Raw genomic sequence first — 25,000 nt, forward strand, 5'->3', positions numbered from 1 at the left:
TATCTTTCATTGCGGTGTGTGTGTGTGTGTGTGTGTGTGTGTGTGTGTGTGTGTGTGTTTTGTTGTTGTTGTTGTTGTTGTTGTTGATGTTTTATGTATTTCCATGAGTAAACTATATTTGTTTTTTTTTCTTTGTTTATCTTTCTTTCTCACATCTTTTCTTTCTTTATTTATTGAGTTATTTATTTTATCTTTCTTTCTCACATCTTTTCTTTCTTTATTTATTGAGTTATTTATTGTGTGTGTGTGTGTGTGTGTGTGTGTGTGTGTGTGTGTGTGTGTGTGTGTGTGTGTGTGTGTGTGTGTGTGTGTGTGTTTGCATTGTTTATGTTGTTGTTTGCATTGTTTACTAGAATTCTTGACCTACATAGCGTGTAAACAGACAATCAACTATAATATATGACTACTGCTGACCTGTCTATCTTATCAATTCACCTCACCTCTCCACCCAGCGCCTTCTACACTGCCCCCCACCTCTTCCACACTGAACACCCTTGGTCTGTCCTTTGCTTGTCATCTAAACTGTAAACTTCACATCTCATTTCTTGCTTCCTATGTAGAACTCAAGGAAGAATTAAAGAGATGAGAAGAAGAAGGGAAGGAAGTGGAGGAGGAGGAAGGGAGGAGGAAGAAATTAGACCAATATCTCTTTACTTACAAAAACCACAAGATTATACCTCCTCCTCCACTTGTGGAATTTGATGAGTTTGCATAATTTCCCTTTATACTGACGCCATCCTGTGAAACGCAGTAATTGATAGATATACGTATAATTTTAGTGTATATACATTTTGCTATATCATTGTCTTTGTATATCATTTATATTTATAAGAAAATAATATTACAGAAACAGGTAACCCATGTCAGCTGATCAGTGTCAAGGATTATAGCCTAGCTCGGCTTGGGGAGTTTCAGTTACACCTGAAGTATGATATGAGCAGGGGTTCCTATAAGAATATCTGAGTTAAAGATAAAACTGCACTACACTCAGATAAGGGTAAGGGGTTTATGGATGTCAGGTAGTCAACATTTATATTCACTGTATTTTAGCTCTGTTTGAACATAAGAACATACATAAGAACATAAGAAATAAGGGAAGCTGCAAGAAGCGACCAGGCTTACACGTGGCAGTCCCTGTATGAAACACACCTACCTATTTCCATGTGTTATCCCCATCCATAAACTTGTCTAATCTTCTCTTAAAGCTCTCTAGTGTCCTAGCACTAACTACATGATTACTGAGTCCGTTCCACTCATCTATCACTCTATTTGAGAACGAATTTTTTCCTATCTCCTTCCTAAACCTAAATTTTTCAAGCTTGAACCCGTTATTTCTTGTTCTACCCTGGTTGCTGATCCTAAGAATTTTGCTTACATCTCCCTTGTTATAACCCTTATACCACTTAAAGACTTCTATCAGGTCCCCTCTTAACCTACGTCTCTCTAGAGAATGTAAATTCAACAGCTTCAACCTCGCCTCGTAAGGAATACTCCTCATCCCCTGTATCCTTTTAGTCATTCTCCTCTGTACTGATTCTAATAGACCTATATCTTTCCTATAATGTGGGGACCAGAACTGCACAGCGTAGTCTAGATGAGGTCTGACCAGCGCCAAGTATAACTTTAATATTACTTCCGGCCTTCTACTTTTAACACTCCTAAAAATGAATCCTAGTACCCTATTTGCCTTGTTTCTGGCTTCTATGCATTGTTTCCCTAGACGGAGTTCAGAGCTAACTATAATTCCTAAATCTTTCTCGTACCCTGTACCTACCAGAGTTTGGTTGTTTAATGTGTACCTATTGTGTGGGTTTCCTCTACCTACGCTAAGCACTTTGCATTTATTGATATTAAATTGCATTTGCCATCTATCCGTCCATTCATTCATTCTATCTAAGTCTGCCTGCAAGGCGATGGCATCCGATTCTGACCTAATTAATCTACCTATCTTTGTGTCATCCGCAAATTTACTAACATCACTACTAATTCCACTATCCAAGTCATTGATATATATTAGAAATAACAATGGCCCTAATACTGATCCCTGTGGCACCCCACTAATTACATGACCCCACTCGGATTTCGAGCCGTTTATTACCACTCTCTGTCGCCTGTTACCAAGCCATGACCCTATCCAGCCTAACATCTTCCCATCTATCCCGTGTGCCCAAACCTTTCTCAGGAGCCTTTGATGGGGTACCTTGTCAAATGCTTTACTAAAGTCCAGATATAAGATATCATAACTATCACCATTATCTACTGCCTCGTACACCTTACTGTAAAAACTTAACAAGTTTGTCAGGCAAGACTTCCCCTTCGTGAAGCCATGCTGTGACTGATTTATCAAGTTATGTTTGTCTAAATGTTCCCTAATGTTCCTCGCTATTATTGACTCTAACATTTTATCTACAACTGAAGTTAAGCTGACAGATCTATAATTAGACGCTAAAGTTTTATCTCCTTTCTTAAAGATGGGTACTACATTAGCCTGCCTCCACATTACTGGTACCTCCACATTACTGGTTTGGGGTAGGTAGAGTAGGAAACATTATACCAGTTTTCTTGGAAAAGTTCATGGTCCGGCCCAATATTCCGAGCGTGAAAGGTACGCTCTGCTGCTCAGCGCTGTAGATCCCGGTGCCAATCATGACCTCGGAAAAAACAATCTTGTCTGCATCATCTGTCGTTCCCGATTGCCGCATGACATCCTCGCACATTCTAAGAAATGTACGAACCGATTAGTCCTTATCTTGCTCCGTAAAAGGCCTAACATTAGTCTCTGTTGAGAGAAGTTTCAGTGGTTTAGCAGGAGGATTTGAACCTACATTTGCAGTCACCATTCTGAGTGCAGGCCACGCACGAGTGGCATACGATTTACTGCTCTGCATCGTTCAAATGATTCCGGAAACTGTAGTGAACATGAATCTATGAACTTCTCTGGTGATATGATAGTCAGAAAACACCAGACTTGTGCCCATAGACAGTGTTACCGCCGAGCGGGTGAAAGAAGTTGTTGTTGAGCAAGCGTATGAGCGTATGCTAAATAACATGATTTGTGTTATGAGAGTTAAAAGTAAACTCGTATATGAAGCATGGGTAACACTAAGGAAACAAAGTTAATTAGAGTAGAGATTAAGGAAACTGAATTCATTATAGTAGTTAATTGCAGTAGTGAAGATGTGTGAGAGGAACTAGCTGTGGAAAGCTTAGCTGCAGATGGGTAGTGAGCGTCGGGTTTACGTGGTAAAGTTGATGACATGGCGCGTAGAGTAGATAAGACACAGAGGGGTCTCCTTAGTCACTCGGGAACTATTGCTGACCTAAGGGTAAGATGGGCAGGCATGAGGCACCGAGGGCCAGCAGAAACGAAGCCCGGTGCCGGCGGCACCTTCCCGAGGCAGTTAGCAGCCGGCTGGGCGTGCGGCGGGAACAATGCCACTAAACAAGGTTGCCGGTGTATCTCTGCTGAACTCAGTGCTGTGAGTGTGTGCACAAACTCTAAACAAATTCTAAAACTAAGTGATGTCACTGTTTAACTGATAACAAAACGCGGTGACGTATTGCTTGTCTCTCCAGTAATCAGAGACCTAACACCACCACGTTACTATAATATCTCGTAACGAGTGAACTCTTCTGGTGTTGGTGTAAATAGATTGTGTATATCGACTTGATTCAAACTTTCTTTCAAGCTTACTCACATCACGCTGTCTTAAATCAAATGTTCTTGCCACTGGCGTGACACACAGCCGAGTAAGGAAACGGACTAGCTGGATCGCTAATATCCGTGTCGTCCTCGTACTCGAGAGTCGTCCTCGTACTCGAGATTATTTTGTTAAGGGTGATGGTGGTGTGTGATTAATGCCAGGTCAACCCTTCGGAGGATAACACATCAGTCAGTTAATAGTACTATCACTTTCATTTCAGAGGTTGGTTTACTGTAGACATGAAGATAAGGCCCCCCCTACTCCCATCTCTAGCGCCCCACTTATATAAGTGGGAGGCAGTAGTGCGCAGTTGGAGGGGTGCTTGCTTCTGAACAGCTTCCGTCCACACTTGTTCTCAGACCAGCTGTGTGCTCTGTGTTCGTGTGTTTTTCACTACCAGTGAGACTTCTTTTTCATTACTGCGAGGGTTATCAGCAGGAGGCGACCGTGGTCTAACGGTTAGCACATCCGCCCAGCAAGTGGAAGGTCCCGGGTTCGGTCCACTGGCGATGCTTGCCTTTTCAGGTAAACTCCCTACTTTAACAATTATCATAACACTGTCTCAGTTATCTGTAACAATCATTATTCACTGGTCCTAGAAGTGCGTGCCACTACTTGCCACTTAGGGTGAAACTGGTAGCCATAATTTTCATTTTATTTTATATTTTTATTTTATAAGACTACTTAATCCATACTGATTGATTCATACTGATGCACCTCCAAATGAGAGAGAGAGAGAGAGAGAGAGAGAGAGAGAGAGAGAGAGAGAGAGAGAGAGAGAGAGAGAGAGAAATTTATGTCTACAGTCACCAAACCGAGATCCTTCATTTTGTTTCATGGAAAACGATCAAACCAGCGGGCGACAACTCGAGTGTTGCCTTAAAATAGGGATTTTCCCCGGCAGCTTTTCTTTGGTAGGTACAGTGGCGGACCAATAAGCATGCTAGTTGGCCACATGCAACTCGTCGCGATCAGGTCGAGATGATCTGATTATACGTATACATTAACATACCAGTTACTAGATATGTGTGTGTGTGTGTGTGTGTGTGTGTGTGTGTGTGTCAGCAGTCAGTCATCTGTGCTCCCGTTCATTGTGCACAGCGGAGATGGCGGTGCAAGCGGGCTACAGGGCGTTGCCTCAGTGGTCGCGGGACTGCTGGGCGGCCGCTGCTGTCTCAGGCCTCCGATGGGCGGCACCTGCCTTTTGGAGCCAGCAACACAGCCGCTGGTATTCCATTCCCGGCCAGAGGTAACATTGGCGTGTGTGAGGGCTAGAAATACTTGCTGTATGTCTGAGTTCAGAAAAAAAAAATGAAATTAGTACAAAGAAACATTCATGGGATAGATTTAATTTCAAATATGTATAACACAGATGCTTCAAGCTTTCACACTGAAACCCACCTGGGGCTACTGAAGCAAATCCTTTCTGTTCCCTGTACTTTCTCTATCCGCACGTCAAACTAAAACTGGGTGTTGCCTCTATGAACGCAACTTGTTCTTGTGGCCATGCTCCTGAGCCTCGAGAGATTTCATCACTATGTAAATAAGACTTCATTGCTACTCTTTCATAACATGTCCTGGCACGGTTCGGTTCCTGTCAAGATGAATTCATCCCGAATTCGAGTAAGTTTCCCTGTGATTCTGTGAGTACCCAAAACTGATATGACATTTGCAGATGCAGTGGGAGCAAGTGGAGGTATGAGGTCGACAATGTGGTGAAGCTGATGGTACACAGGGTGGAGATTGGGTATTACAACATTGCGACTGGCGTCACGCTCAACACAGCGCGTCCAGTGACTCCGGATCTGTTTGAAGAGGCCCTCATGCACCTCCAAAAGTGAGAGAGAGAGAGAGAGAGAGAGAGAGAGAGAGAGAGAGAGAGAGAGAGAGAGAGAGAGAGAGAGAGAGAGAGAGAGAGAGAGCAGGCGTAATAAGGGAATGGGAAGATGCTATATTAAAAAAAAAAGCTTCACTAATGACAAGTGTAGATTCTGTTGACAAAAGCCTATAAAGATTCACTCACTGACAGCAAAGAGGGATATCCCGAAGAGTGTAACTTGAGGAAGATAAGGAGAGTTCTGATTAACTCAGTATTTTGATTTACCTATTTTCAGTCAATTCAGAAACAAAAGTTAGGTGTTTGGGTGCAGGGCGCAGCGTGAGGGAGAGAAGCAGAGTTTCCCTTTACATATATCATATACTCTAATATATACCTAACCTTCTCGTCTTGTCTTACAGGAAGGTGGAGTTCCTCCAGGTTTGTCTCCCTGAACGAGATGGACGCATGTGGGTCGCCGACATGGACATGCCCAAGATTGACTTTCAGGTAATGAACGGAAGGGTAATGAGATCAGACTTTTATGTCTACTTCTGTGTTGTGTCAGTGACTTATCCCTTAAGATTTGAGTCTCATAGGTCACTATGTTTCTTCATTGCTGTTTTTTTGTTGGCAATGTAGTGTCTGTCAAAAATAGCGTATAGCACATTCTGCCACTGTGCGAACAGGCACTTCTGCCTTATATTTCTAGTAATATTTCTTGCTACATAGGTGCTGAAGGATGGCTCCCTATTGGATGTGGTAAAGAGTACGACAAAGGGTGCCTTCAATCTGGCTGAGGGTCCACTGTGGTGTGCCCGGCTGGTGGTATGCCCACCCGAAGAGCCGTGCAAATTGCCTCAGGTCAAGGACGCCTTCCCTCACCAGTACCACTTCGCTATTCATTGCCATCACGCAACCAGTGACGGCAAAAGCGCGATAAACATGTATCAGGTTTTCTCCACACTCCTGGACAATCTGCTGGACGGAGCTCAAGTCGATGAGAAGCCAATTGGTGAGCTGCGCGACAGGAATGAGGACAGAGCAATCGAGGCCAAAATGAAGGAAACCTTGGAAAAGGATCCACAGAAGTTGAAGGTACTATTGGAAGAAGTTTCCAAACGAAGGACCAGAGTTCCCCTCATCACTGAAGCTTTTGGAGAGCCACAGGAACCTTATCCTGACACGATCTCCCTACCCACGGAAGTCCTGGACTACGAACTCCTGCAGGTCTTTATCGCCAAGTGCAAGGCACATAAGGTCACCGTCAATTCAGGTTTTGGAGGAGTGCTGAATGCGGCGCTGGTGGAATTGGTACGTGAGGCTGGCATGGTGCAAGACTCCTATGTGATCTCTACCTGCCATTCTGTCGACACTCGCCGGTACATGAATGACGTTAAATCATTGGTGTGGGGCTACCATGCTTGCAATATGGTACATACTATGGAGACGCCTTGCAATGTCAGGAAGAGTTTCTGGAAGTATGTTGTAGACTATGATAGCAAGTTCCATAGCCACCTCAACATGAGGGGTCCGTTGCAGGACAGAATGCTGGATCACATGGTGCTGGCAACAATGCCTGATCGTAAGCAGAAGGCCATATATGACTTTTTCAGTGTAACTCTTCATTCTTCCCAGATTGAGTCTTTCGGCGGTGGGAAGCACATTCAACTGAGTGATTTTTGTAGCTATTCACCACTCACCAAAACTGATCTCGGGATGGTCAATGCCATTTTCAGTTTCCCGGATCGAGTGTTATTCCAGCCGTATATGTCCTCAGGATTCATCACGAAGGAGAACGCTGAAAAGTTCGTTGACAAGGTGATTGGCATGTTCTATGATATTTCTAAGACCATGGATTAGAACCTGCAACTTGACGCTGTTCTTGTTTGTCTGTTTGTTTGTTTGAAGTTTATAAATTAAATTTACAGGTGAGGTTTGTAGATGAAGTTCATAAATGAAACTGTTAGAAAAATTTACGAATTTAATTTACAGGCGAAGTTAGTGATCAAGTTGAAAGATGAAATTTAGGTGTCAAATTTATGGATTAAGTTTGTAAGTGAGGTTTATATATAAAGGATGCATATGAGGTATAAGTATTAAGTTTACAGATGTAGTTATTATGGGTAGAACAGAGTTATGTTCACGTGGATAGATCTAACGTATGAACGGTCCAGTAAGATCAGGTACGGCTAGACTCGAGTGTCCACAACTTCATGTATATCTACGGAACTGCGTGGCTGATCGTAACGAAACTCACACCTTGTGGTAGCACGTCTCCCTCAGTTTTATGTGATAGAAGTTCCATAACTTTTGGTGGGTTTAGTTAATGGGTAGTTAGCAAAAAGTGGAGGGATGTCTCACACATGGGTTCTTAATAACTATGCAGCTTATCCTCCTGAAACTAGTCACGTACCTTTCATATGATATAAGTATGTCAAATTTTGATTTGTACTACGCATACATAAACATCTTATAGCAACTTATGAACCAATAAAATGATCAAGCTAAAATTTGGTAAATAATATGAACCAACAATGCTTCCAGGAATGATAATACAAAATTAAAATTCCTTCTGCACATCCGCAAATCACATCATAAAAAAAAAAAAAAAAAAAATATATATATATATATATATATATATATATATATATATATATATATATATATATATATATATATATATATATATATATATATATATATATATATATATATTATTATTATTATTATTATTAATTTCTTTCTTTCTTTATTTTTTTTTATACAATTTTGCCCCACCAAATTTTGACATATCATTGGACGTAGAATTGAATGTCTAATGATGTGTGTAACAGACCATCGAGTCGCAAAAGGTTTCAGTTATCATGAGCTGAAGTTGGTAGTTGTCCGACACAGCGCTGCGAGAAGCTCTTGGTGGGTATTCTGCAGCGGGTGTGTACTGTGCAGCGCCGCTCGTCCATCGCCTATCGAGGCATTTTACTGGTTCAGTGAGTTAGTTCCATAAGTAGAAGAGTTATTATGCATCTCGTAAGATAATATATATTTTTGCTTGTATCTGAACTATGTTGTAAGCCAATAAGAAGTATACGCACATTGTATTTACCATTAAGGTCGTTTGCGGTGTTTTCTTCCACATACCTAAGGATCTCGTATGATTACCATGAGTAGTACTTCATCGTTATAATAGCAAGCGGTGGTGACTTCAGTGGGTTTAAAACTACCTCTTTACTTCCGTTCGCCTCCTCCACCCTCCATTCCCTTCTCTTGTGTGGGGTCCATAAAAATGTAGCCATCATAAATTATAGTCATTCACACAAACGTTCGCGTGGAAACTAGAATGCCACAACGCAATACTTAAGTGAATATTTATTGCAATGAATTAAGTCGTAAGTGAACATAATTTCTACTGATTCACCGTATGTGGTTGTGATGCGTCCAGAATTGACGGTCAGAAGTGGGGAGATGAACTGCGTACATTCCTTGACTCAGACCAACGACAACTCGCGTGAGTTACAATACTAGTTGTCTGTTCTAGTTGTCATGTGTCAAAGGTTAGTGAACATGACTACTAGGTGGTATTAATAGCTAAGGAATCGAGTTGGTAAATATTTCGGCGTCTTATCTCGAATACATTGCATAAGTTATTGCGGACACCATGGGTGTTCCTATGCTTTCAGTTATTGTTATCACAGCTTAACGAAAGTTCTACATTATCAGTGCTGAAAGAAAGAAAAAAATACTCTTGACATAATTTCTGTGGTTGTTAGAAAATAGCTTTTTAATAGACGTGTCCAAAAACAGCTGAAAATCGTAGATTTCATTAAAAGCTCGAGACGAGACGGCTAAAAAGTATAGCATTCGGAGTCTCGAGAAGTGACGTCATAATCACGTGAGGAGCTGGGGCTTGTCCGTGGAAGCTGAGACTGGAGTCTGGCTTCCTTGGGAGTGGTAGTGGGCGGTGAGCGTGTGGTTGTGTTGGAGGAGTGATGGAGAAAGACGCGGGGGTGGTGGCTGTGGTGGTGGTGGCGATGGTGGTGGTGGTGGGAGAAAAAAAAGTTGGTTAAAAGGAGGAGTAGAAAGAGGAGGAGGAGGAGGAGGCGATGTTTGTTATGTTAATGAATGTGAAGCTCCACTACCATCACCACCACAACCACCAGACGCCACTGTAGTAGTTAGAGTAGTAGTGGTAGTAGTAGCGGTGGTGGTAGTGGTAGTAGCGGTGGTGCCGGTAGCTAGTAGTGATGGTACTAGTAGTACTAATAGTAGTAGTAGTAGTTGTTGTTGTTGTTGTAGTAATAGTAGTAATAGTAGCAGAAAATAAATTAAAACAACTATATCGACAACAACAACAACATAGATAAATAAATAAATAAATGAATAAATAAATAAATAAAAGAGTTAGTGTGATAAATGGATAAGTCAAAATGGGTACACGTAACGGTGTTGCATAATAATGTGTATTTTACAGTCATATAGAACTATAATTAATTTCTTAGTAGAATAAGTGTATGTGTGCATGTACGAGAATGTATCTGTGTAGGTAATGGGCGTAGACGGACAAGGTTAGGGCTGACATGATGAAGAAGGTAAGAAACTGTGTCCAGGGCTAAATGATAATTGGTTTCTTATCTTCTTGTTGTAGATCGAATAACTCGTGAGTTTTTGTGGTTTTCACACGAATATATCAAAAGAGAACATGTAAAAATGCAGGGTGTAACACAAGTTTCTGCAGATATTTCTACAGATAAAAGTGCAGGTTAATCTAAATCGAAAATGTTCTTTGCACACATGCATCTTAAGGCGTTGTTTAGCCGTGGTGTGAAACTCGAGTGTGGCCTGGCGACAGATACAACGGCAGGGCTGGGCAGGTAACCATATTGAAATGTGTAGACCTGATGAAACTGTGAATTATTCAGTAGTGATTTCTGAAAGTTGTGGAGGTTTCCAGTGATAGCAACGTACAGGTGATTTACCGATAAACATTACACAGTAATAGTATAGATGTAATAAACGACAAATAAAATAACAGGCTGCGTGACACCATGTATTGTCTGCCCGGCCAGGGGGTAGGGAAGAGCCTTATAGTATAGATGTAATAAACGACAAATAAAATAATAGGCTGCGTGGCGCCATGTATTGCCTGAAAGGCCAGGGGGTAGGAAAGAGCAAGGCTAGCAACAAATCAGCAGATTGCTAGTCCTCCACACGCAGTTTTCCTCAGAGACTATGACAGGGAATACTTTAAGATTGTATTATATGAAATGAAGTAATGTGGAGTGTGTGGACATGGTGTTTCCCCGCCATGCTTATCAGCCCAGCCCAGCCCAGCCGTTGTATTTGTCGTCCGACAGCACTTGAATTTCATACAACAGCTAAACAACGCCTTACAATTCACATGTGCATAGAATATTTTCGATTTAGAGAATTTAAACCAATTGTTGTATGGTCGTAAGTACAGCAGTGGTCGTTGTTGTCATGTTGTCGTCCTAATTGTCTTAATAATTTTAAACTAGTCGTACTACAGTCGTGTGTGCAGCAGGCCCATGTCGTGTTGTCTTCGTGGTTGTCTTACATAGTTTAAACCAGTTTTAATATGGTTGTTTGTACAGCACTGACAACGGTTGTCGCGTCGCCGTGGTCGTACTGTAGTATTTAAACCCGTCGTAGTACAGTCGTATGTACATTACTGGTTGTAGTTGTGTTGTCGTCGTCTTCTTACAAAACATATACTTATTGTAATATGGTCGTTTGTACAGTGCTGATCGTCGTTGTCGTGTAGTCGTCGTCGTCTTCCAAAAAATATACTATTCATAATATGGTAATTTATACAATCCTGGTCGTCGTTAGGTTGTAGTTGTTGTGTAGTCGTTGTACATAAGAACATAAGAAATAAGGGAAGCTGCAAGAAGCGACCAGGCTTACACGTGGGTATGGTATGAAATATACCTACCTATTTCCATCTATTATCCCCATCCATAAACTTGTCTAATCTTCTCTTGTAGTCGCCTTCCACAACTTAGACTAGTTGTAATTAGTAGTTTGTTCGTGGTCGTTGTCGCCGGGCATAAACACAGGCTTTGGCCAGACCCCTAATGACTATCCCTAATGGCGTCGTTCAGAGCTGCAGCTGTTCAGGAGAGCCACAGCTGATCGGGGAATGGCGACGGGAGTTTAGCTTCCGGTAGGTAACGTTGCTGCTTTTGTTGTTGTTGTTGTTGTTGTTGTTGTATTTATTTATTTGGTTATTTGTCGTACTATTAATTTTATTTTATTACTTATTGCTTTTTATTTCTCTTGTTTTTATTCTTTTAAATATTTTCATGATCTAATGGGTCAACATTCTCTCTCCCTCTCTCTCTCTCTCTCTCTCTCTCTCTCTCTCTCTCTCTCTCTCTCTCTCTCTCTCTCTCTCTCTTGGTGGGTGTGTTATGAGTGTCTGCCGCCTAATGTTTGTTATTGTTGTAATAATTATTCCGCACGCAACATATTTTTTGTTATCACTATTTTTTCTGTTTTATTTTACTACTTTCCTTTTTTTTTGAGTCAACAAGGACTGATAAACGGGTTAACTGACACACAAACACACAGACAAACAGAAAAAGTTGGTAATTAAAACTATGTACACACACTCTCTCTTTCTCTCTCTCTCTCTCTCTCTCTCTCTCTCTCTCTCTCTCTCTCTCTCTCTCTCTCTCTCTCTCTCTCTCTCTCTCTCTCTCTCTCGCCTATATTTAAAATAATAGTTGCATTTTAACAAGATTTTATTTATTTTTTTATGACAATGAAAATGCAAAAATTTATACACATACAAAAAACACGAATATATGTATATATATATATATATATATATATATATATATATATATATATATATATATATATATATATATATATATATATATATATATATATATATATATATATATATATATATATATATATATATATATATATATATATATATATATATATATATATATATATATATATATATAAAACAGGCATAAAACAACCATAGAAAACTTGAACATATCACAGAGATGACTAGAGAACTGCTTTCTTTACATACCACCTTGGAATCTATTTGCTCTTCTCTTTTCGTTCGTTGTACCGTCTTTTGTTTGTGAGTTTTGAGAGAGAATGAGGCGTGTGTTCTCGTTTTCTGTTTAGTGCACAGGAACCTTCATTGAGTGTGGAATACTAAGAGAAAAATAATAAGAGTGGGATGCTGAGTTGTGTCATATTCTACCTACTTCAATTTTCTTTCTGAAGATTAATGTTATGTGTTTTTTTTTTTCTTTTATAAATACTGCTGCTTCTACTTACTGTACGTGTACCTAAACTAATCACCGCTCACCTGTACACGATCAGTCTACCATTACCTGTTTCACTTTACCTGAGTTAAAGATTGACTTCATCATGGCCTTCTCACGTAGGGGAGCGCGTGGTGGAAGCACAGTGACACCTCACTCGTGTGTCTGCTTCTTTCTGGGTCAGGTCGGGTCCTGGAGGTAGAAGGCGTTAGTGGTCGAGGGTGTAGCCGCCGAGCAGGCAGGCACAGCTGGCGGGCAGCTTGAAGGTCTCAATAGCGAAGGGGAAGTACTGGTCATAGGGGTCGTAGACTAGGAACCGGTGGTAGATGGACTTCTGCAGGCAGGAGGAGTCGTAGCAGAGGGGCACCTTGGGGCAGGGGTCGCCGGCAGTGAGGCAATCCTCCACGCGGGTGGTCTGCGTGAAGGTCTTGTAGTGAAGTTGAATTTCGTTCACCACCACGCGCCACTTACCCTCCGTGTTGATGGCACGAAGTGGCCTGATGTAGGCAGTGACGGAGGGGCAGAGGTAGGTCTCCTCGTCGATGTTGTCAGGCCGCTCCACGGACAGCTCGGTGTTGAGGTCAGCCACGTCGGCGTACAGGTGGTTGAACTTGTCCAGGTGGTACTGGATGGCGTGCTTGATCTCATACTCCGGGTATTCCTCGTCCTCCAGACAGTAGGTGTCGTTGGTTAGATCGGCGCAGGCGGGGATCTCAGGCTCGTGGTAAGGTTCGGGGTGATGGTAGACAGGCTCTGGGTGGTAAACGGGCTCTGGGTGGTAGACAGGCTCCGGGTGGTAGACGGGGGCGGGGTGGGGTGCGTAGTGCGGCTTGGGGTGGTAGGGCACCGCGGGGGGATGTTCCGGTACATGGTTGCTCTCGTACTCCACGTCGGCGTCCCCGAACTTGATGGACACATGGGAGGTGGAGGTCGCCGTCGCCGCCGCCACAAGTGTCACCAGCACCTGTGAGTGGCAAGACTGTGAGGTCGGTGGTCTAGGTGGTCGCTCCATATCACGTGGATGGCCACATAACACGGAAGGAGAGAAGAGGGCATGGGAAAGAACGCTAATCAACAACAAATTGAAGGAAACAGGGATGGATATGAATAAAAAATAAAGAAAACTGATAAAGATGAGGGAGAGGATGGAAGAGCCAAGGAAGAGAGACACACCACACATCACAAACGTAATACAACATCTACAATACCACACCACCACCAGCACATCACCACCACCACCACCCACCAACGCACGAACTATCACAACAAAACGTGACATCACAAGCCTAGACCAAATCTCACGCCTACAAATCAAATAGAAATAGACTCTTTACTTCTTTATAAACTGTGGAAGAAGTGAAGCTTAATACTACTGACCAAAGTATTGTTTATCTTATACTTTCCTCTCACCATCAGTATTCAGGCAGCGTATGTGTGTGTGTGTATGTGCCTCTACTCACCACTAGCTTCCCCGCCATGGCTGTGTTGTGTATGGCAGCTGGTAATTGAGTGGAATGGTCCGTACCTGTACTTTCCCTCTTTTATACTCCTCCAGCTTCCCTTACCCCCCATCCAGGTTGCCAATTTGATGTTTTGTTATGGTCAGGTGGGGATGTTGTGGTGGCGAAGCTTGTAGAGATAAGAACAGAGGGGAGGTGAACGAGGAGATGGGTTAGCAGAAGGAGGAGGTGGAGGAAGTGGAAATTAAGGAGATTGGAGAGATAAACAAGGAAGAGGAAAGGAAAAAAAGTTAAATGGAGGAGGAGGAGGTAATAAAAGAAGCACGAGGATAAAAGAGGAAAAGAACAGGAACAAAAGGAAGGAAGAATGAGTAAGAATAAAAGAACTAAAGTGGAAGAAAAAGAAGAATTCTTTTACGTCTGAATTCTAATGCCAAGCTACAAACATTTTTTGTAATTAAAACGTTACTGTCTTAATTGTAGCGTCTGCTCGTGTGATTATATGCTTTTTGAAGTTTATGGTCTAATTACATATTGGTGAGAACGAGAGAGAGAGAGAGAGAGAGAGAGAGAGAGAGAGAGAGAGAGAGAGAGGAGGAGGAGGGGGGGGGAGAGATAGAGACGGACGGACAGGCAGAGAGACCGACAAAGACGGACAGCCAGCCAGCCAGACAAACAGAGAAACAAACAGACAGACAGATAGACAGACAGAAAGACGAAAACAGGAAGAGATGAGAATGAGGAAGCTGAGATGAGGCAAGGAGGGAACCAGGAAGAAAGGGAGAGGCAGCGGGAGAAAGGGAGTGGCCGGGAGGGAGAAAATGACCAAGGTGGAGGGAAGGAGAAAGGAGGGAGGAGCCTGGAGGGAAGGAGGCCTGGAGGGAGGAATGATGGAGGGAGAGAAGGAGGAGGAGAAAAGATGAAGATAACATGATGCTACTTCCTGATTTCCTCCTCCTCCTCCTCCTCTTCTTCCTCCTCTTCCTCCTCCTCCTCCTCTCTAAAGGCGTAATTGAGTCACCAGCCGTCACTTTGTTACTAATTGCTTCATCTCTGCGCTATTCACGATAATGAAAGAAGAAGAAAAAAAAAGAAGAGGCGGAGTATGAGGAGTATGATTATGGTTATGATTATGAGGAGGAGGAAGAGGAAGAGGAGGAGGAGGGGGACTAACAACAACAACAACAACAACAACAACAACACTGGCAGGATCCGCGAAATAACACAAAGGATACCACAACAACATTTTTTTTCTCCACCACACCCATTATCGCATCCTTGTTATCAATAGGAGGTGTACTTTGAAGACCCCGAGGCATGACAACAGGTGCTCCCCCCCCCTCGCCCCGCCGCAGCCTTCTGCAGGAGTTGTGAACCATATGATTAAACAGTCCGCTTCCTGAAGGACCTTGCAGGGGAGAAAACTGTACCACTTACCCAGGAATTCGTTGGTGATTCTTCCTTATAGACTGTGAGGGGAAGGGAAGAATTGGCTAGCTGACTGACCGATAGTTTGATTGGTGGATAGATAGATGGAGAGATAGATAGATAGATAGATAGATAGATAGATAGATAGGAGAAATAATGAATAGGTCTTTCTTTCCTGAATTTGTTTTTACCCTTTTGTTCCTCCCGTGTTCACGAAAAGAAGATAAATTAAGAGAGAAAAAGATAGATAGATATTTAAATAGACAGACTGACTGACAAACAAGCAGGCAGACGGATACATAGATAGACAGACATATAGATAGATAGATAAACAGATAGATTGATACTTTGGTACAGCAACAGAGATAATTTTATGAAAAGTTGAAATTTTACATGATAATCAGGCTATATATGTCTCCTATTCGTTTATTTTCTACTTTACCAAACTCTCATGGAATTTAAAGAGGTTATCATTAGCGCTCTTATGATTCTAGTTAAAGTTTAACAAGACCCTTGAGAACCTGACTTATAATCTCCGTGGCCTTTGAAAATAATCCTGAGGAGAGAACAGTGTTTCAAATTAAGGTTCGCTGGGGTTCGTGCTGGAAGCGTGTCAGGGTTGAAGGGAATTGCGAGGAGTTGAAATTAAGAGTAACGTAGCTGAGTTATGAGAATGTTTATGAGTGTTTTGTGTCGTTTTGCGGTTAGAAGTGAAGGGCCGTGTGTGTGTGTGTGTGTGTGTGTGTGTGTGTGTGTGTGTGTGTGTTACGTAAGATGCAGCTTCATTAGGTTATTTCTCTTATTGTTTTATTAATTCTTACATCTTCTACGTAACTATCTTGCTTGAACTTGGAAATTAACGCGTGGTTACCACCTGAAGATATACTTAAACCATTGAACATTTGAAAAATAAAAATGAAATGAAATGATACAGACGAGAAATACAGTGTAAGTAATGAATAAGAAAAAATAATAATAATAATAATAATCCCTGACAAAATGCAGAAGGAAACATTGGTTAGGCTCAGAGAAGAATCACTGGCCCGACTCTGAAACAAGAAATGGAACACTGTATCTCCAAGGAAAAGAAACACTGACTTTAGGGAAGAGATACTAGTCTAACTGAAAAAAAAGGAAATAAATACATAAAGAAGAAAGGAAGGGGAATAAAGAAATATTTCACGGCTTAGAATTTTTGTATTCCCAGAGCAACTGATAACATGAAGAAAACATGCTAATCGCAGCAAAAAAAAAGATGTATTTGATGAAAGGGAGGTAAAGAGAAGGCAGACGGAGAAAAGAGAGCGATACGTACGTATTTCCAAGCGTAAACTTTTTGCATTCCTATAGCAAATTATGAAACGAGATGAAATATTTATTAAAGCACACATAAATACATCAGTAGCCTTCGAAATCAAATACAAAGCCGAAAAAAATAAATAAAGACAGAAGTCAGCAGGTCGACGCTTGCTGTTGCGCAATTTTCAGTCACCATGTAAACAGCGGGCAGTAGGGGCTAGCGCGTGGCGGGATTAGTAATATTTATGCGTTTTGTGCATTTATGTCGAGTGTCGTGTGCACCGTGGCGTGTGCTTGTGTGCGTGAGGGTTCCGTGGAGGTCCTGAAGGTGCTGAGAGGAGGAGGAGGAGCACAGCAGGGACGTGGAGAACAGGGTAAGTGTGTGTGTGTGTTTCGGTGATCAGCTGGTAGGCGGTAGGGAAGATGACGTGAGGTGTGTGTGTTATGCTTCTCATGAGTTCCAGGGCGTCAGAACTTTTCTCTTTGTTTCCGTGGGTGCATTGGCCAGGGGAAGGTGACAGTGTGGCGTGGACAGTGTTGTGGTGGTGTCACGGACTCCTGGGATCTTTTCAGTAACGAGTGAGATTAATTGCTTGTTGGGTTGTATGGTTGTTATTTTGTTTATTTATTTATTTCTATTTATTGATGTTATTGTTGTTGTTGTTGCTGTTGTTATTTTGTTATGTTAATTTTATTTATTTATTATTTATTTTTTTCGGGTTTAAGTAGCAGTACAATTGCATAGACCCTTCCTGGTACGTACACATGCCATTACCGCTGTACACATGCCATTACCGCTGCATTCTTTTTCCTCTCCAAGAATTAGTCTCGAGATTTCACAGTGCAATCAGATTACGTTATATTAGAACTAAAAAATCTGTAATAATGACCCAGGTATGCAATTAGGACGTATATAATTTTACTTCCATTCCCTTCCCTTCCTTTCCTTCTCCCTCCAGAAAAAGATTTCGTCCGCCAGAGGGTATGTACGTAATATTATGAAAACATCTAATCTTGTGCAAAGGAAGGACGATGCCATGGCCCCCCTCTCTCTCTCTCTCTCTCTCTCTCTCTCTCTCTCTCCAGAACACTGCCATTCCATTATTTTTTTTTCTCTCTCTGTAATATTCTAACAGGGCAAGTTAATGTCTTCCTTGGTGGTCGGTCTTATAACTCAGAAAAGATTTACATGATAGCCTAGCTGCTAAAGAATCTTTTGTTTCCTTTATCAAGACACCAGTGCTTCTATCTTTGTCACAGGTTAACTAAGTGTGCAGTGTTGCTTAACTGTTAATGTGGTGTTATGCAGGAAAGTGAAAAGTCAACGTGCTTCCTTTATTTCCTCGCGTCTTATTCTTTTCCCTTCATAAGAAAGAGGTGCGGTGGAGAAGCCCCGCTATGACACTAGTGCAGGGTTTTATTTAGGGTAGAGAACTGCTTTCTTCACGTACCGACTTTGTTGCTTCAGGAGGAGAGAGAGAGAGAGAGAGAGAGAGAGAGAGAGAGAGCTGCAGCGGGGAGTGGTGGTGATGGTGGTGGTAGTAGTAAGCGGACTAATGGTAAATGTAAGTATGTATTTCTACACAGTGCAGCATAAAGGCGACATGTTAGTCCTAGTGGTCGAGTGTGTAGGCGGAGAGCAGGCAGGCGCAGCTGGCGGGCAGGGCGAATGTCTCAATGCTGAAAGGGAGGTAGTAATCGTAGGGGTCGTAGACGAGGAAGCGGTGGTAGATGGACTTCTGCAGGCATGTTGATCCGTAACACTCGGGGACCAGAGGGCAGGCGTCGCCGGCGGTGAGACACTCTTCCACGCGGGCAGTCTGCGTCAAGGTCTGGTAATGGACCTCAACGTTGTTCACAATGACGCGCCACTTGCCGTCTGTATTGATGGCTCGCAGCGGCCTGACGTAGGCGGTGGCGGAGGGGCAGAGGTAGGTCTCCTCGTCCAGGGTCTTCGGCCGTTCCACGGACAGTGCAGTGTTGAGGTCAGCCACGTCGGCGTATAGGTCGAGGACATGGTGTGCGTTGTACTGGAGGGCGTGTTGAATTTCGTACAGCGGGTACTCGGCGTCCTCGAGACACCACGGTTTGGTGGTGTTGGCGGCGCAGGCGGGCACGGCGGGCTCGTGGTGGCCGTAGGAAGGCTGCGGGTGGTGCGAGTAGACAGGATGGTGTGGGTAGGAGTGCTGTGGGTAGTAGACAGACTGCGGGTAGTAGCTGTAGGGCGCGGCGCCGTACGCTTCAGTGCCCACGCTCACCACCACGTGGGAACTATGCTCAGAGGCCGCGGCGGCTGTCACCAGGAAGACGACCTGCAGGAGGGAGGAGGAGAGGGAGGGAGAAAGGAGGGCGTGATATTATAACACAGCTTGAGCTTTCTAGTGAGTTACCATCCTGAACACCAGTGAAGGTCTGAGTATAGCATCACTAAATGAACCAGTTGTGAGAGAGAAACACTTGCTTGCAGCCTGACACAGTCTTTTCATTCACATTTCATGAAAGTTGTTTTTGTTTAATACTACAGATAGCATCATCGCTCAGTCACTGAAGCCAAGACGGACGTGGCACTTAATACTAATGAAGGGTAAGCAGCACCAGGCGCAGTGGAAGGGTGGGGAGGAACCAGCGTGCCTGCGTGACTCACCAGGAGCCTCGCTGCCATGGTGTCGCCCCGACAAGCTCTACTGAGGGAGTGAGCTCGGGCGACATCCCTTGGGTGGCTTATATAGTTTTCTGCGGGCAGTGGAGGGCCACTGCCGCTCACGCTCACCACCGATGTGGTTTGCGTCGCAGGCTGCGTGTCGCACTCTGGCTGGCCGCGAGTATTGCGTCAGGGCAATGCTCTTGTTCCGCCTCAGAAATGACGTCAGTAAAGAAGGAAGAGGAACGGCAAGAGGAAGGCGAAGGGGAGGAGTGGAAAGCACCGCCGCCAGACGAATAAATTAGTTTTTAATGAGGAGGTTTTGTGCTACCTTCGCCACCACCACCACCACCACTACCACCACCACTACCTGCTACAGCTGCTGCTGTTTCTTCCTCATTAGTTAGCGTGTGATGGAGGCTACAGCAAACTGTCCGGCCAAGACCACACCATGTCCTCGCCCAACCGCCCGCCATTCCATAGGGGACGCCCCCACCCATGCAGCAGCCTTGCACACACTGCAGGCCATTCATTCCCTTTGTTCTTGTCTTTGCCAACAAACTACTTTAGTGTTCGAGGGTGGAGGCGCCGAGCAGGCATGCGCAGCTGGCGGGCAGCTTGAAGGTCTCCACGGCGAAGGGGAAATACTGGTCGTAGGGGTCGTAGACGAGGAAGCGGTGGTAGATGGACTTCTGTAGGCACTTGGACTCGTAGCACCGAGGCACCAGCGGGCAGACGTAGCCAGGGCTGAGGCACTCCTCCAGGCGGGTGGTCTGCGTCAGGATCTCGTAGTGCACCTTGATGCCATTCACGATGACGCGCCACTTGCCCTCCGTATTGACAGCGCGCAGCGGCCTGACATAAGCGGTTTCCGAGGGGCAAAGGTAGGTCTCCTTCGTCTGGTAGCTGGTTAGGTCGGCGGACTGGTGTGTGTTGAGGTTTGCCACGTCTGTGTACAGGGTGAGCATCTTCTCGTAGTGGTAGGCGGCGGCGAGGGTGATCTCGTCCTTGGGGTACTCCGTGTCCCTAACGCACCAGGACTTGGTGGTGTTGGAGGAGCAGAGGGGCTGGGCGGGCTCGTAGACCAGGTAGGAGAGCTGCGGGTCCTCTGGGGGCTCCAGGGAGTAGACAATGTGTGAGGGATACTTGGGATGTTTGCGGGATCGCGGCAGAGAGATGTGCGTCGGGTAGGAGTCGTACACCCCGTGCAGATAGTACGTGGGCGGGACGTGCACTGAGGGCGTGGGACCGTGAGACGAAGGACGTGGGCGGGATTTAGTTTTCCGTAGACTATGCTTGTGAACGGTGGTTTTCTGTTGGGCGTGGGCGTGAGATGAGTTCCTGCTTAGGGCGTGAGGTTGAGAGGCAGTGTTGTTGGCGAGGGCACGGGGCGTGGTCCTCTGTGGGTCAGGCTGCGGTTTCCCGGTGGAGATATGTGCGTGTGAGGGCGGCACAAGCGTGTAGGACTTGAAGAAGGGGCGTGGGTGGCCTGAGGGCTTGAGCGGGTAAGGGCTGGGGGGCTTGCTGACGTCTGGAGGAAAGTATACTGAAGGAGACGCCGCCAGGGAGGAAACCAGGAGGGAGATGAGAGCCTGGAGGAAAGGAGAAATTACATTATTATTTATGAGACTGTAAAGAGAGAGAGAGAGAGAGAGAGAGAGAGAGAGAGAGAGAGAGAGAGAGAGAGAGAGAGAGAGAGAGAGAGAGAGAGAGGATTATGCGTGAGCACAATAAGGACGGGGTGTGTTGCAATCCTATAGCCCAGTATTGTTGTTGTTATTGATGTGAGTGTTGTCGCAGTTGGTGCACCGTCACCAAGCCACTGACCATGTGTTCTGCAGGTTTTCTATAATGACAAGTTGACCACAAAAGCAGCCACCACCACCACCATCACCACCGCCACTGCCACCACCATCACGACCACCACTTCTCAATCCTACTACCTGTACTACTACTAATACTGCCACAACCATCACCCACCACCACTAATACCCCCACTACTACCGCCATCACCATTATCACCACCAATTTTACTACTACTACTACTACTACTATACTACTACTACTACTATTACTACTACTACTACTGCTGCTGCTTGCTGCTGCTGCTGCTGCTGCTGCGTGCTGCTGCTGCTACTACTACTACTACTACAACTACTACTACTACTACTACTACTACTACTACTACTACTACTACTACTACTACTACTACTATATTCATTGATACAGACATATAATTATACCTTTTTGCTAAGTCCACCTGTGCGAGAGAGAGAGAGAGAGAGAGAGAGAGAGAGAGGAGAGAGAGAGAGAGAGAGAGAGAGAGAGAGAGAGAGAGAGAGAGAGGATCTTTACCCCTTTCCTTGACCACTTGTTTAATTATCAAGGTGAAGAAATTACGATAAAGAACTATAAAAGTGTCGCATTAACACACACACAACCAAACACCACACACACACACACACACACACACACACACACACACACACACACACACACACACACACACCACACACACACACACACATTATTCCAAGATTTTTTCAACTTTTTACTTTTCCTCATTAATTCGAGTGTGTGTGTGTGTGTGTGTGTGTGTGTGTGTGTGTGTGTTGTGTGTGTGTGTGTGTGTGTAATTGACCTATTTTGTGCACATTTCTGTTCTCTCTCTCTCTCTCTCTCTCCTCTCTCTCTCTCCTCTCTCTCTCTCTCTCTCTCTCTCTCTCTCTCTCTCTCGGCCACAGAGGAGAGTGAATATTCAACGTGCGTGAAGGTTGCTCGTTTAAATTAAAGAGAGAGCAGAGAGAAGAAAGAGAAGAGAGAGAGAGAGAGAGAGAGAGAGAGAGAGAGAGAGAGAGAGAGAGAGAGAGAGAGAGAGAGGAGAGAGAGAGAGGTGCTTTAGGGAAAGAACTTATTTGGTTATTACGTGTAAACGCAACACACACACACACACACACACACACACACACACACACACACACACACACACACACACATTTTTTTTACCCTGTTTCATACAACTCGTAATTATCACCCATTCTCTCTCTCTCTCTCTCTCTCTCTCTCTCTCTCTCTCTCTCTCTCTCTCTCTCTCTCTCTCTCTCTCTCTCTCTCTGTTGCGTAAAACTAAACGAAATAACAGCCGCATCACGTAACATGAATTGACCACAACACGCCAGGAGTAATGTGACATGTGAATTTTCGTAGCAGTGAAGTAACACTCGTGACATGACAGGGCAACACAACGCTCCAGGAACAGACACACTCATTAACCATTAACGCTGGAGAAACACAAGAACTCGTCAGTAACATAGTGAAGGAACACTGATGCTTCTTCTGTACCATAACAGTAACAAGACGATAACTTAAGCACTGGCTAGCTTCCTAACAAACTGAACTAAATAACTAACTAGCTAGCTAACTACCTAACTAACTAGCAAACCAACCAATGAATTAATTACCTACCTACTTATATGTCTACTTACTCACCCGACTTAACTATCTAGCCAATGGACGAACGAACGAGCCGAACTAACTATTTAACTACCTGTCTATCTACTTATCTATATAACTAACTTTACAACGAACTAATTAACACACACACACACACACACACACACACAACACATCTCCATTCCTACCTTCCCTCCCCCCACTCCCCTAACACCCACGCGAGAAAGCTGGCTGAGTCCTCCGTCCTCCCCTCCCCTCCTCCCCACACGAAGGTCACCCCCTCCCCCGTTCCCTCCTCTCCTCTCCAGGCAACTTACACTCACCCAGACCGTGACCGCCATGACGCGACGCTACGTGACGTGACCCCCTCCGCTGCTCGAGGTGTACTGAGATGCTGGCCTCATCTCTCTGCTCTTTATAGACTCGTGTGACTCATAGCAGTGCTTACCTGGCTGAGGGTCAGGTAGGGTGAGCAGGGCATGTCTTGGGGTTGTGGGTGTATTGGGTGCAGGGTTTGGTTAGGTTAGGTTTGACTTAATGGATAGGCCTACAGTTTTTGGAGGCTTAATTGGTGTGCTTCTTCTGATGCTGGTGGCGCTAGCAATATTTTGATTGATATATTTACTTATTTTTTTTTATTTACTTGTATGAAGTTAATGACACGTTTTAGAGTTAATAATGCAAAATGGACAGTAGCATTTGGTAAACTGTTGGGTTAGGTTAGGTTAGCTTAGATTAGGTTAGGTTAGGTGAAGAATATAAGATTGAAAGAGGTGTGTGGGAGGAAGCGCAGAGAGGTTAAATTAAATGGAGAGATTTGTTTATATGTTTGTTCATCCAACACTCTCTCTCTCTCTCTCTCTCTCTCGCTCTCTCTCTCTCTCTCTCTCTCTCTCTCTCTCTCTCTCTCTCTCACTCTCTCCCAGCAGGCGGTGACAACAGGTGTGTGAGTGATGCCGTGAATTGTCGCCTCACAGGGGGACTCTCAAGGGCACGATGAACTGAGCACATAATAAGCTCTGAATACCACCACCACCACCACCCACCACCACCACACGATGGAGACAAGTAAGTGACGCCCGTTTTCTTTCACGTCTTTGTCATCCCTGTCCACCATCCGGTCACAGGGGTCGAGTCACCTGCCTTCAGTTTCATTGGTTTGCATTTTCCCTCATTCCCAGGATCCATATTTTATAACAGTTTGGGGCCTCTCATAAGGACTGTTTTCAAAGACCACTGATGTATTCCTCGGGTTCTCGTGGTGTTTTTTTTTTTTTTTTCATTGATGATATTCGTATTATGTTTGTTGAATAATCACTAGCATCTTGAAAACACTGATATCTTCCACTAAAGGTTATAATAAATATTGAAAGTAGACACCAGAACAATTTAAGAATGTGTAACTGTATGTCTCTTGATCCACTGACAGTCCCCCTTATACCTGATAACAGACGGATTCTTAAGGGATTAGATGGATATAAATGGATAACAATACAATGAAATAAGTGTGGTTTATTGCTTCAGTACTGACCGTGACTTTACCTGGGGACGCGGTGGTGAGGTGAGGCGCCCCTCTGAGGCGGCCCACCTGCTCACCACGCGTTGCAGCCTTGTGAAAAGTTAAGAATTGGAGGAGTGGAAGGGGGAACTTTTGTGTGAGTCTGTATGAGGTGATTGTGAGACCTTAGCTCGTATATAATGAATAGTTGAAGGAATAGAAGAGGGAAATTTATTGTGAGTCAGTATGTGTTTTATTATGAGACCTGAGTTCATATTCTTAAGAAGAATTGGAAGAATAGAAGGGAGAGTTTTGTTATGAGTATGTATGAATTTATTGTGACACCTCACGTCGTATTCTTAAAAAAGAGTTGAAGGACTAAAAA

At 44.0% G+C, this 25,000-nt stretch overlaps 4 protein-coding genes and 1 pseudogene across 6 annotated transcripts in view; 2 read left to right on the forward strand and 3 right to left on the reverse strand.

Moving 5' to 3' along the window:
* The first annotated feature begins 3,404 nt into the window (after window positions 1-3,404).
* LOC135089343 (uncharacterized) lies at window positions 3,405-8,033 on the forward strand. Its single transcript, XM_063984908.1, has 6 exons — window positions 3,405-3,447; window positions 3,925-4,229; window positions 4,806-4,953; window positions 5,380-5,541; window positions 5,943-6,030; window positions 6,253-8,033. The coding sequence occupies exons 2-6, from the start codon at window positions 4,214-4,216 to the stop codon at window positions 7,381-7,383; spliced, it is 1,545 nt and encodes a 514-aa protein (XP_063840978.1). The 5' UTR covers window positions 3,405-3,447; window positions 3,925-4,213; the 3' UTR covers window positions 7,384-8,033.
* A 227-nt stretch (window positions 8,034-8,260) lies between these two features.
* The window catches only part of LOC135089350 (neurotrophin 1-like), a 102,967-nt pseudogene continuing 86,227 nt past the window's right edge, over window positions 8,261-25,000 (forward strand). The window contains exons 1-2 of the transcript XR_010261473.1: window positions 8,261-9,481; window positions 24,047-24,185. The product of XR_010261473.1 is annotated as a neurotrophin 1-like (transcript). The remainder of the gene's footprint in view (window positions 9,482-24,046; window positions 24,186-25,000) is intronic.
* On the reverse strand, window positions 12,558-14,375 carry LOC135088932 (protein spaetzle-like). The gene is made up of 2 exons (XM_063983993.1): window positions 14,297-14,375; window positions 12,558-13,800 (listed from the first exon to the last, which is right to left on the reverse strand). Exons 1-2 carry the CDS (start codon window positions 14,312-14,314, stop codon window positions 13,045-13,047), a joined length of 774 nt encoding a protein of 257 aa, XP_063840063.1. The 5' UTR covers window positions 14,315-14,375; the 3' UTR covers window positions 12,558-13,044.
* On the reverse strand, window positions 16,902-19,797 carry LOC135089354 (neurotrophin 1-like). Its single transcript, XM_063984919.1, has 2 exons — window positions 19,668-19,797; window positions 16,902-19,335 (listed from the first exon to the last, which is right to left on the reverse strand). The coding sequence occupies exons 1-2, from the start codon at window positions 19,683-19,685 to the stop codon at window positions 18,637-18,639; spliced, it is 717 nt and encodes a 238-aa protein (XP_063840989.1). The 5' UTR covers window positions 19,686-19,797; the 3' UTR covers window positions 16,902-18,636.
* LOC135089346 (uncharacterized) lies at window positions 20,230-23,554 on the reverse strand. Of its 2 annotated transcripts, none has more exons than XM_063984911.1 (2): window positions 23,441-23,554; window positions 20,230-21,256 (listed from the first exon to the last, which is right to left on the reverse strand). In XM_063984911.1, the coding sequence occupies exons 1-2, from the start codon at window positions 23,456-23,458 to the stop codon at window positions 20,231-20,233; spliced, it is 1,044 nt and encodes a 347-aa protein (XP_063840981.1). In that variant the 5' UTR covers window positions 23,459-23,554; the 3' UTR covers window position 20,230. The 2 variants fall into 2 exon arrangements, with proteins under 2 accessions (XP_063840981.1, XP_063840980.1); XM_063984910.1 differs by having other exon boundaries at window positions 23,435-23,553.

Source organism: Scylla paramamosain, chromosome 32 (genome assembly GCF_035594125.1).
Source record: "Scylla paramamosain isolate STU-SP2022 chromosome 32, ASM3559412v1, whole genome shotgun sequence".
Lineage (NCBI taxonomy): Eukaryota > Metazoa > Arthropoda > Malacostraca > Decapoda > Portunidae > Scylla > Scylla paramamosain.

Coding starts and splice junctions, on each gene's coding strand:
- LOC135089346 (XM_063984910.1), bottom strand. CDS start 23,458: ATGGCGGTCACGGTCTGGGTGAGT. Junction 21,257..23,434: donor CGGTCACGGTCTGGGTGAGT/GTAAGTTGCCTG, acceptor CCTTTCCTCCAG/GCTCTCATCTCCCTCCTGGT.
- LOC135089343 (XM_063984908.1), top strand. Junction 4,954..5,379: donor TATTCCATTCCCGGCCAGAG/GTAACATTGGCG, acceptor TGACATTTGCAG/ATGCAGTGGGAGCAAGTGGA. Junction 5,542..5,942: donor GCCCTCATGCACCTCCAAAA/GTGAGAGAGAGA, acceptor CTTGTCTTACAG/GAAGGTGGAGTTCCTCCAGG.